The sequence below is a fragment of the Ranitomeya variabilis genome, chromosome 2, assembly GCF_051348905.1.
Source record: "Ranitomeya variabilis isolate aRanVar5 chromosome 2, aRanVar5.hap1, whole genome shotgun sequence".
In the NCBI taxonomy this organism is placed as follows: domain Eukaryota; kingdom Metazoa; phylum Chordata; class Amphibia; order Anura; family Dendrobatidae; genus Ranitomeya; species Ranitomeya variabilis.
The window spans coordinates 227054920-227067095 of NC_135233.1; the positions used below are offsets into that span (position 1 = coordinate 227054920).

At 43.9% G+C, this 12176-nt stretch overlaps 1 protein-coding gene across 1 annotated transcript; it reads right to left on the reverse strand.

The window, feature by feature from the left end:
- Positions 1-10007: 10007 nt before the first annotated feature.
- Positions 10008-11839, reverse strand: GPR173 (G protein-coupled receptor 173). The gene has a single exon (XM_077283862.1). It carries the CDS (start codon positions 11690-11692, stop codon positions 10574-10576), a length of 1119 nt encoding a protein of 372 aa, XP_077139977.1. The 5' UTR covers positions 11693-11839; the 3' UTR covers positions 10008-10573.
- Positions 11840-12176: the final 337 nt, after the last annotated feature.

The window sequence follows — 12176 nt, forward strand, 5'->3', positions numbered from 1 at the left end:
GACATTGAATAAACCCTATTGCTAAAGCCATGTGCACACGTTCAGGATTTTTCGTGGTTTTTTCACATTTTTTCGCTATAAAAACGTGATAAAAACGCGAAAAAAACGCTAACCTATGCCTCCTATTATTTACAGTGTATTCCGCATTTTTTTGTGCAAATGTTGCGATTTTTTTCTGCGAAAAAATCGCATCGCGGAAAAAAAAGCAACATGTTCATTAAAAATGCGGAATTGCGGGGATTCCGCACACCTAGGAGTCCATTGATCTGCTTACTTCCCACACGGGGCTGTGCACACCATGCGGGAAGTAAGCAGATTATGTGCGGTTGGTACCCAGGGTGGAGGAGAGGAGACTCTCCTCCACGGACTGGGCACCATATAATTGGTAAAAAAAAAAGAATTAAAATAAAAAATAGTGATATACTCACCTTCGATGTCTTCCCGCCTCTCAGCTGCATGCTGCCGCTTCGGTTTCTATAGCTGGTGTGCGGTGAAGGACCTTGCGATGACATCACGGTCCTGTGATTGGTCGAGACCGGTCATGTGACCGCTCACGTGACCGCGACGTCATGGAAGGTCCTGCGCGCACACACCATCTATACGGAACGGACGCCGCTGAGGTCTGCAGGTGAGTATAAGCATTTTTTTTAATTTTTTTTATTATTTTTAAACATTCTATCTTTTACTATAGATGCTGCATAAGCAGCATCTATAGTAAAAAATTGGTCACACTTGTCAAACAGTATGTTTGACAAGTGTGACCAACCTGTCAGTCAGTTTTCCAAGCAATGCTACAGATCGCTTGGAAAACTTTAGCATTCTGCAAGCTAATTACGCTTGCAGAATGCTAAAAAAACCGCGAAAAAAACGGAAAAAAAACGCAAAAAAAAAAAAATGCGGATTTCTTGCAGAAAATTTCCGGTTTTCTTCAGGAAATTTCTGGAAGAAATCCGGACGTGTGCACATAAGGGTACTGTCACACTGTGCAACTTTCCAACGATCACGACCAGCGATACGACCTGGCTGTGATCGTTGGAAAGTCGTTGTGTGGTCGCTGGAGAGCTGTCACACAGACCGCTCTCCAGTGACCAACGATGCCGAGGTCCCGGGTAACCAGGGTAAACATCGGGTTACTAAGCGCAGGGCCGCGCTTAGTAACCCGATGTTTACCCTGGTTACCAGCGTAAAAGTAAAAAAAAAAAAAACGTACATACTCACATTCCGGTGTCCGTCAGGTCCCTTGCCGTCTGCTTCCCGCTCTGACTGAGTGCCGCCGCAAAGTGAAAGCAGATCACAGCGGTGACGTCACCGCTGTGATCTGCTCTTACTTTCCGGCCGGCAGTCAGTCAGAGCGGGAAGCAGACGGCAAGGGACCTGAAGGACACCGGAATGTGAGTATGTACGTTTTTTTTTTTTTACTTTTACGCTGGTAACCACGGTAAACATCGGGTTACTAAGCGCGGCCCTGCGCTTAGTAACCCAATGTTTACCCTGGTTACAAGCGAACGCATCGCTGGATCGCTGTCACACACAATGATCCAGCGATGACAGCGGGAGATCCAGCGATGAAATAAAGTTTCAAACGATCTGCTACGACGTACGATTCTCAGCGGGGTCCCTGATCGCAGTAGCGTGTCAGACACTGCGATATCGTATGGATATCGCTGGAACGTCACGGATCGTACCGTCGTAGCGACCAAAGTGCCACTGTGTGACAGTACCCTAACTGTATAAACTAGAGCCCCCCATACACGATAGATTGCCAAACAATAGTTCTGCCGACAGCTATTGTCCCCAACTTGTCCATACATGAGAGCACTCAGCTCCTGTGTTTTCCATAGGTGGCCGCTGTCTGACTCCTCTAGCAATGAACCTATACTAAGAATAAAAAAGCAGCGCCCTCCATAGTGCCGAAATCCTTTTTTAACTCAAATATTTTTTATTAAGTATAAAATTCCAATAAAACATTTGACATTAAGACATATATTTTCATTTTCCCCAACATTAAATCCCCTAACCCAACCCTCTCCCCTCCTTCCCCTTTAGACCGCTCACGCTCTTCTCTTAACATGTCTTGTAACATTATATACATTGTCCATTTGTAGTGACTTCCATTATGGACATATAAACCATTATTATATAGGCGAACCCTCCTCAGGCCTTGCTTCCCTTAACCTTCCCCAACCTAGTTCCAGCCAAGGCGTCCACAATTTATCATACAGGCCCATCTTCCCTCTTTTCTGATACAATCCCTTTTCCAGGGTAATGACCTGCTTCACATATTTAATACATTGTCCCCTCGAGGGAGGCTCCTCTTTAATCCAATTTCTTGCTATGACTATGAGCCATGTATAGCAGTCTAGCGATTGCTATTTTCAGCTTGTTATCCACAACTATCTCATCCACATACCCCAACACGCACACCAAAGGCTCTCTTGGAATCACACATCTGTATGCCCCTTCTATCCGGCTTCAAACCACCAACCAAAAAGCAGTCAATCTCGGACACGTCCATAACATATGAAACATTCCAGCACTATCATTCCTACATCTAGGGCATTCCGAGTCAGATCTCAACCCCGCTTTGTATAGGACATCAGGGGATCTATACACTGTGTATAATATAAAGCTGGGAGAGTCTATATGGCTCGTTTAGTGATAATTTCGGTATCCATTCTAGTACAGACTCCCACGTTTCATCCTCTAAGCAACCCAACTCTCTTTCCCATTTAGCCCTCGCGCCAATCTGATATCCCAATAAGTGAGCATGGAGTAAATCCTTGTATAGAGATGAGATAACACCCCTCGTTGTCCCCACTCCACAGATGTAGTCCAATACTAAAGGTACCTTCACACTAAGCGACGCTGCAGCGATACAGACAACGATGCCGATCGCTGCAGCGTCGCTGTTTGGTCGCTGGAGAGCTGTCACACAGACCGCTCTCCAGCGACCAACGATGCCGAGGTCCCCGGGTAACCAGGGTAAACATCGGGTTGCTAAGCGCAGGGCCGCGCTTAGTAACGCGATATTTACCCTGGTTACCATTGTAAAACATCGCTGGTATCATTGCTTTTGCTGTCAAACACAACGATACACGGCGATCTGACGACCAAATAAAGTTCTGAACTTTAACCAACGACCAGCGATATCACAGCAGGATCCTGATCGCTGCTGCGTCAAACTCAACGATATCGCTAGCCAGGACGCTGTAACGTCACGGATTGCTAGCGATATCGTTTAGTGTGAAGGTACCTTAAGTCACTTAGAATTTGGAAACAATCACCCTTATTCTGAGCCACAAACTCATGTCGAACTTGTTCATATTGGAACCCCCCAGATATCCTGAGACCATACTCCGACTGTAACTGCGAAAAGGGTTTCAACTCCCGCCTCTCTTTATTTGTTTAACTCTCCCCCATATTTTATATTTCAGAAATAATGTTGGGTACTTTTTCCAAAGTTTCCCTAGGGAGCCATCTTCTAAACACTGTACTGCCGGACTTCTTTTTGTCACCCTTTCTATCAAGAGTTGTACCACATTGGCAGACGACTCATGCTCCTAGCCCTTTAAATGCTGACATTGGGCTGCTAAAAAATATATTTCAGGGTTAGGTAGAGCTAAACCTCTCACGTCCTTAGGGCGTTGAAGCATCTCCAACCTGATTCGTGGGTGTTGCTTCCCCCATACCAGACTTCTAAATAAAAAGTTAATCAGTTTGAATTTCCCAAGTGGTATCCAGATAGGTGAGTTATGGAGAACATACAGTATCTTAGGCATCAGAATCATCTTAATGAGATTAACTCAGCCTATAACAGACAATTGCAATTTAGACCAAACCCATACCTTAGCCTTAAGGCTATGTGCACACGTCAGGATTTCTTGCAGAAATTTTCCTGACAAAAACCGGACATTTCTGCCAGAAATCCGCATGCGGTTTTTTTTCATGCGTTTTTGACCCGTTTTTTGTGCGTTTTTTTCCAAATGCATAGAATTGCGGGAAAAACGCAGAAAATCCGCAAAATTAATGAACATGCTGCTTTTTTTACCGCGATGCATTTTTTTTTTTTGCGGAAAAAAACGCACCATGTGCACAAAACATGCAGAATGCATTCTAAATGATAGGATGCATAATGTATGCGTTTTTAATGAGTTTTTATCGCGAAAAAAACGCGAAAAAACCTGAACGTGTGCACATACCCTAAATGTTCCCAACACTGGTACAAGATTCGTATGCAAATAATTTGTGATCGGCAAAGAGATTAGTATCCCCAAATATTTGAATTGATCTGCTACTTTAAGTCTACCCCCTTCCGTGGAATCTCGCAGCTCACCCCCTGCATCATCCACCATGAGCAAAGTTGATTTATTCCAATTTATCTTTAGCCCCAACAAAGCACCAAATCCCTTGATGAGCCGAATTGCATTAATCAATGAATCATGTGGGTCACTCAAGAACAGCAGTATGTCATCCGCGTAAAGCGCTATCTTTTCCTCTATCGATCCATATTTAAACCCAGAGACCTTGGCGGACTGTTGAATCTTGGCGGCCAACGGCTCCACGGCCAAAGCAAACAAAAGAGGGGAGAAAGGACACCCCTGTCTCGTCCCTCTATGTAGCCTTATCCTGTGTGAAAGCTCCCCATTCACTCTCACTCTAGCTGATGGTTGCAAGCACAGTAACTGAACCCAAGACACAAATTGTGGATCAAAGCCAAAGCATTGTAATACCTGCCACAAGTACCCCCATTCCACACTATCAAATGCCTTATGGGCATCTAAGGAAGCAACAACTCTATGCCTATCGTTATCAGCTCCCAGTTGTAGATTTAAAAAAAGCCTTCTAAGATTAACTGCCGTGGACATGTCAGGCATAAAGTCAGACTGATCTGGATAAATTAACTTAGAAATAACACCCATCAATCGGGTCGCTAACACCCCAGCTAGAAGTTTAACGTCCGTGGTGAGCAAAGAAATAGGGCGATACGATTCAGGCAGTCATAGATCTTTATCTTCCTTCGGAATTACAACTATTATGGCCTCCCTCATGGAGGCTGGGAGAATCCCCCTATTCTTACTATTCTTAGCCTCCTCCAAGACTACTCGTAATCTGGGTTACAACACTCCCTCCACCTCTTTATAAATTTCAGCTGGTAGTCCATCTGCTCCTGGCGCCCTACCTCTTGCCATAGCCCTTAAAGCACGACTTAGTTCTTCATCCGTGATAGGGCCCTCCAAACTTTCCCTATTCTCCTCACTCAACCTAGGTAAGACAATACCTTCTAAAAATGCAGCGTTGTCGCCCCCCGATGGGACCACACCAGAGGAGTACAGATTCGTGTAAAAGTCTATAAAGACCCTTAAGATCTCAGAGGTCTCTGACACTTTCATACCATTGTCAAGTTCCAGTGAATGGATGAATGATGTACCCCTCTGGGCAGAAGCCACCAATGAGAGCATATGCCTCGCTACCTCCCCCTCCTGATAAAAGGCTAGTCATTGTAACTCTCTCTTCCTCCCTGCCCTCTCCAAAAGAATTTTATCCATATTATTCTGGGCTTCTCTTAACCGTTTTACAGCCTCAGGGGTACCCAGTGTGGACAACTCATCTTCAGCAATTCTCAGCCTTTCCCTCGCGGCATTCTCCGCCTGCTTTGATCGCCGCTTACATCTACTGATATCCCTGAACAGCAAACCTCTCATATATGCCTTCATAGTCTCCCATATAGTGGGTATGTCCAAACTGCCCTCGTTAATATCAAAGAACTCCTTCACCTCCTGCTGTATGCCCTCCAAACCCACACTATGCAACCAGTTAGGGTGAATTTTCCACTCTCCCCTATGCCGTGTTTATGTCCCCATTGTCCGTAGCTCTACCTCTATTGGATTATGATCGGAGAACGCCCGTGGCAAGTACCTCACTTCTCCCACCATAGTATCAAACATATTGTTTCCGAGCGCCATATCTATTCTGGATAAAGTATCATGAGCCGGTGAGTAGCAAGAATATCCCTTCTCCCCAACGTGTCGCACTCTCCACAAATCAGTCATACCAATCTCTCGAATATATGTTCCAAACGCCGTAGTATGGCTTTCCGACCTGTTCTGTATATTTTTGTTTCTATCCCAGAAATCATCACATACAGTATGTTACTGAGGTCTCCAATAATTAAAAGCAGCATCGGATCTCCCCTTCCAATCAATTCCAACAGTGCCGAAATCCTTAATGAAGTGGAGATGGTGAGGGCTGACAGAAAGGGCACATTGCAGTATGATCACCTTGGGAGGATGTGCAAATACCTGTTTCAAATCCAGAGATGGAAGGAATCAGCTGCAGCTTGCACCCGGTGATAGACTGGTCCCGGAACCGACATGTGTTGGGAAAAATGTTTAAAAAATTGAAATAAAACACGGATGATAAAAGCGCTGCTGAGTGCAACAGACAGGCAGGTAATACCTTCATAACAATTTATAAAAAAAATAAGGGCTGCGCATTCCGACATCGGACAAAGGTCGTCCTCATGCCAGGCTTACTCCTCTATAGGCGGCTTAACTCACTAAGAACAAAAGTATCGGCAATCCAAAATCGGACGCACCGGATTCTTATTGCGCCCCGACATTATCTGTTGGGGAAAACTCGGGAAGCCCCCATACACATTAGACTATTGTCAGATATCAGCAGATTTGGCCGATGTTAGTCTAATGTGTGTATGAGGGTCTTACACGTACATCAGCGGATCCTGACAATTTTGTCAAAACCATCAGTCTATTGTGTCCACATGTCTGTTTTAAGGGAATTGGATCCGACCTATCCATTTGGGTCACTCATGGCTTTAAAAGATTTTGGCAGCTACTTGTCCCCCCACCCTCATGGAAAGAAACTGACCGTTAATAGCATAGGATTCATAATAATAAAAATTTACACGATCAGTCAACAGAATGAACCTGAATAATGGAAAATAAGTAAAAAGTAATGAAAATACTAGATAAGAAAACGTTCATTAAAGGAAAAAAAATGTAGTTAAAGTCCAAAATGCCGGATCCTTCGCTCCCCAGATGTCATTCGTCAGGGTAGCGATGGGAGACACCCATACACATTAGACTCTCGGTAGATGCCATTGATTTCAGCGAGTTCGACCGACCAACTTTTGTCTCCTGTGTATGGGGGCCTGGTATGCAAATTATTTTAAAATGTTGTCCCCATTGTTATTCAGTTCTCTATATTTCAGGTCAAGGTCTGCACCAGGTAAAGCTGGGAAGATTCCGCGATCTTCGGGGTCTGAAGGTATGGGGGTGCGATGATCTGGGCACACATGCATACCAACTCAAGCAAAGAAAGTGGGAACACAAAATACGCTGTGACTTTGTTACATACACCTGTAGCCGGCCATGTATGTGTATAGGATATTTTTTGTTTTACCTGTTTGGTATCCTTGAGCGTCACAGCTGGACTGGCCCCTGGATAATCCCCCAGCCGGCCCAGACTTTGCCACAATAACAGAGCCCATGAGGATCAGCAGACCAGGGCTGGATATATCATTTGTGCAACCTCTGCAGCAGCACAGGGGCCCAAGAGGTAAGGGGGCCCATTTCCACCTCCAAAATATGTGCAATAGTACATTATGATGACCTGATGGACTGCAAAGGGCCCATAAACTGTTCTTGCACAGGGGCCTCTTCTGTCTGTGTCCTCCGGCGCCAGTGCAGCAGATGACTGTGCAATTCCGTACAGAGGCTTCAGTAAGCGTGAATTGTTCGGTCTCACATTTTTTTTAAAGCCAAAAGATTTATGTAAGAGTAACCTGTGAGCTGTTTGATCCCTTAACATATCAATGTTGCTTCTTTCCCAGCAGCCACAAAGAATTCTGTGATCTTGCAAAAATTAGAAACATGTTGTCATAAAAAGTTTGGTAACTATTTTGGGATATTTTTTAGGTGCCTCTGTAGGTTGCTCTAAAATATGATACCCAGTGAAGAAACCGGGCAACTCAGATTTTCTTTTGATGTAGATTGTGAAAGGGAACATTTAAGGAGGATTCTTACTGTTGAAGCTAGTGGTACGGATACATAGGTCCTAATACAACAATAAAAATGATACCTATCTTTTAGTAATCTGATGTGCCTGCGCTGAGAAATCGAGCTTTGAAGCCACAGGCAAATTAGACTGTCAGTGCAATGGGGGCGTGTTGATGTAAAGAGTGCAATGACTTGCCCCCAATGCACTTCCAGGCTATTTTGCGTGCAGATTCAAAGGTTGAATTCTCAGCGCTGGCACATCGGATTGCTACAAGATAGGTATCATTTTTATTGTTGTATTAGGACCTATACATTTATGGCACTAGTTTCATCCACCTGACAGGTTCTTGTGAAGTCTTCAGAATTGGCTTTAAAGAGGCAAAATTGCTTGACTGCATATGCAACAAATGACTTTTTTGATTACTTAGAATATTTGACTCTAAAGAGTTACCATTGTTGTATTTTTTATTTTATAAATCAATAGTATATATGAAAATAAGCAACTTTGTGATTTATTTTATCAAGAAAATCTGCTTAATTTCTCCTTCTGGATTCATTTTTCACTCTCTATTCTAGGGCAAAAGCTGTATTCAGAGAAGACCGATTTTGGCATTATTGAGCTAGGAGATGACAGTTGGTGCTCATAAGATTCTATGAAGAGGAGAGGGGGAAGAAGGAAGGAGGAGCTAGAGGCAGACACAGACTTTCCACTGCAAGTTCTCCTGAAACAACAGTTACACTGTAAATCTATGGTTACAAAAATGAAAGCGTGTCATTCTAGGAGAACTTGCGGCAGAATGTCTGTGTGTGCCTCCAGGTCCTGCCTTTCCCCTCTATATAGAATTTTATGAGCACCAACGGCCATCTCAGTAATGGAAAATTCTATGTTCACTGAAGACAGATTTTACCAGTAAATTGAAAATATTGAGCACAAAAGATCAGTCCAGGAAGAGAAAGAAGCAGATTTCGCTGATAAGATATGTTACAAAGTTGCTTATTTTCATGTGTACTATTGATTTGTAAAATACAAATGAAAACGATGGTTAGTCTGGGTTGTTCACTATACATAATGTATAAGGCATATAAATTAGATATGTCATAACAGTGTAATTGATGGGGTCAGACACTTAAAATATCCAATCTGATCCTAAAAACACATAATTTCTGTGTATTTTTGGCCTTTTGCTCTCCAGTTTGAGTACTAGCAGACAAGTATTTTCCATCTTTTCTCATAGTACATTATGTACGTATGTGAATGCGAAGCACAGACTAGTTACTTCCACTGGAATTTATCCTTTGTGGTAGAATTGCTATATGGAAAATGTATAGTAGTGTTGTATGAATGGAAGCATAGCAGGGTCCCCAACGTGTTCCACAACCACAACTCCCAGCATTCTGTGAAAGAACATGCAGGGAATTGTAGTATGGTGACAGCTGGCGTGATACAGAATAGGACCCATTGGTGTGTATAGCACTGGAGAGCTAAAACATTCGCGCACAGGCTGGATTTCCACAAGCTTACTTTAGACACTGATGATACCGATGTCCAATACCTGTACGATGGGACAGCTTGTAAACTGTATCGTGCACATGTGTGAATATGCTGCATCATTGATCTATGTCTATGATACTTGTTGTCATCTGTCGACTAACACATGGAATGAAAGGAGTAACAAGTCAGTAGCCCCTGCAATGTGGAAACCATACTGTAACGGTAAATATAGCAGTTACAAAACTTGTGAAAATAGGAGTCGTCACTTTTCATAATATGTCATGGTGTAAATGACGCTTTTCTCATAAATCCGGCGCTGTTTTTCTTTTGCTCCTGCTCCTCTCTGTTCCTGAGATATGGCCTCCTCTTCCACGGGATCTAGTAAGCAGCTGACAGATGCCACATCAGCAGTGCCTCGCCTACCGATACGGAAGGGAGAGGCGCTGACAAAGACTCTCCTTTTTAATTATGTTTACCATATCATTTTTTTTTTTCAAAACCTGTTACTTCTTTGGATACAGTTGTACACCTGGATGTTTCCATGAGTGCGATTAATTAGTAGAAAGAAAAACAAATTCCCTTGTGTTTTTGTATCAATCAAAAGACATTAATACAAGTGATGGCGTTATAACCATGTCAATAAATATGTCCATAAACAAATACATAAATTCCCATCAGCCTCCCCTTTCCCTCCCACCAAACACACATTGCATACCCTCCATTACAACCCCTTACCCATCCTTCGCCCCTCTCCCTTTATGCACTTAGCTTGAATAAAAAAGAGACATCCCAGAAATTCTCACGCACCCCGTCGTCCCCACCCACACCCACCCGCCAAGTCCTTTCGTCAATGACATCTCTAGAAAAGGGACATTTCTTTGTTATTAAAAAAGAAAGCTATGGTCTTTCAATTTGATGTTTTTGTCTTCTCCCTCTTAGCATGGTCCATCAGAACGATTCCTTCATCATCGGCATGCCGCGTTGGCCTCTTAAATCCACCCCGATCGATCTCCCGATCGCTGAGGTTAATGTGAGGTTGGGAGTGCAATGGTTTCCCTTTTTTTTTTCACATCACACAGTAAGGCTCCCTGGGTAACAAGGCTTTCGTCCTCCAGCAGGGGATGTGGAGCTGCAGACAGCTTTTCAGGTCTTTATTGAGTAGGAAACACATTATAGGGTTTACCCCAGCCTGAGTGAAAGTCATCCACACCGCGGTGGACAAGTAGCGATGAGGGATGCTACAGGTTTTAACAAACACCCTCCAGTAACAGGCCACGATATAAGGTGACCAAAGCACCAAAAAGCTCAGGGTTATTCCATAAAACATCCGACCCAACCTTTTCTCACTTTTAAACTCATCCATCCCCAATAGACGCCTGTTGGCAGTGTGGGTGTTTTGACGTATACCCAGTAAAGTTGGTGGCATTGGCCCCCTTCCAAATCCAGCAATCCAGTTTGCAGCAGCCTGCCCTGTAGCTCCTGGCCCGTGGAATGTCCAGTTTTGGCTGATGGCTGGCACCATCTGCACAGGCTTCATTTTACGATGGCGGTACTCAAAGAGAAGTAGTTTGGCATAGACAATATGAGTGGCAACGATGAGCACTGCCAGCATGAGCATAAATCCAAGGGTATCATTGGCTTTGAAGTATCGATGCTCGAATATGCACTGGTCCTCTTCACGGATGAATTTGTAAGTGCCCACGTCAAAGACTGGTGGAAAGGCCATAGCGACTGAGAGTGTCCAGACCATGCAGATAACTGCAATGCACGTCCAAAGCGTCATTCTCTTGGAATAGAATCGGTGATGGGCAATGGCCATGTAGCGTGTAACACTGATGCAGAAAAGCATGAATGAGGCATGAAAGCAAAAAAGGACGGCCATGAACGCCACAACCTTGCAGCTTAATAGGCTGTAGGCCCAGGCTGAACCGTTGCGGATGGAAAGTAGGACAAATGGAAAACAGGCAGATGATCTGACAGCATCGGCAAGACAGAGATCCAACAAGAAGTAGTAAGGAGCCTTGTGCAAGGAACGGTCTTTTAGTACTAGCAGTGAAACCAGTAGGTTGCCTGCCAGACTGGCACATATAATGAAACCCAGTAACACTAGTTTGAGATGGGTTGAGATTGCTGTTGACTGGGTAAGAGAGCCAGACAGCTCCTCAGACTCACTGCCATTAGCCATGTTGGAGGCCGGCTCCAACTAGCCTTTGGTCAGCACCTCCTTCTCCTTCTGTGATGCTCCATTTCCAATAAGTGGGACTTTTTGGGGGGCCAGGCTTGATGGGTATTTAGGTGGCAGGGTGGGGAAAAGAAATGGCGGGAAGAAGGTGCGAAAGGGATTGTATGGGAAGACCGAAACGTGGATATGACTGTACAACATATGGTAATTTAATGACACAATGATGGAGGAACAAAATTAGGAATGGGGGCAAGAGAGGAGAAAAGAATGGTTATTAATATATCACAAAGTTGAAAAACAAAGAAAAAACATTGGTTAAATACATTGGTTATAAAAAATGAAGTATGAGTCCAAAATGTGTTGTGTAAGTTACATCTGCAGTATTAAACACCAAGTGTCTGCCTAGTGAGGAGCACCAGGGCTATACTCTGTGGGAGCAGTGGCCTATTCTCCTCCCCAAAGCGATATCTGTCTGATTTATCACTAG

Excerpts from the sequence above, each read along its gene's own strand:
- GPR173 (XM_077283862.1), bottom strand. The coding sequence starts at position 11,692 with ATGGCTAATGGCAGTGAGTCTGAGGAGCTGTCTGGCTCTCTTACCCAG.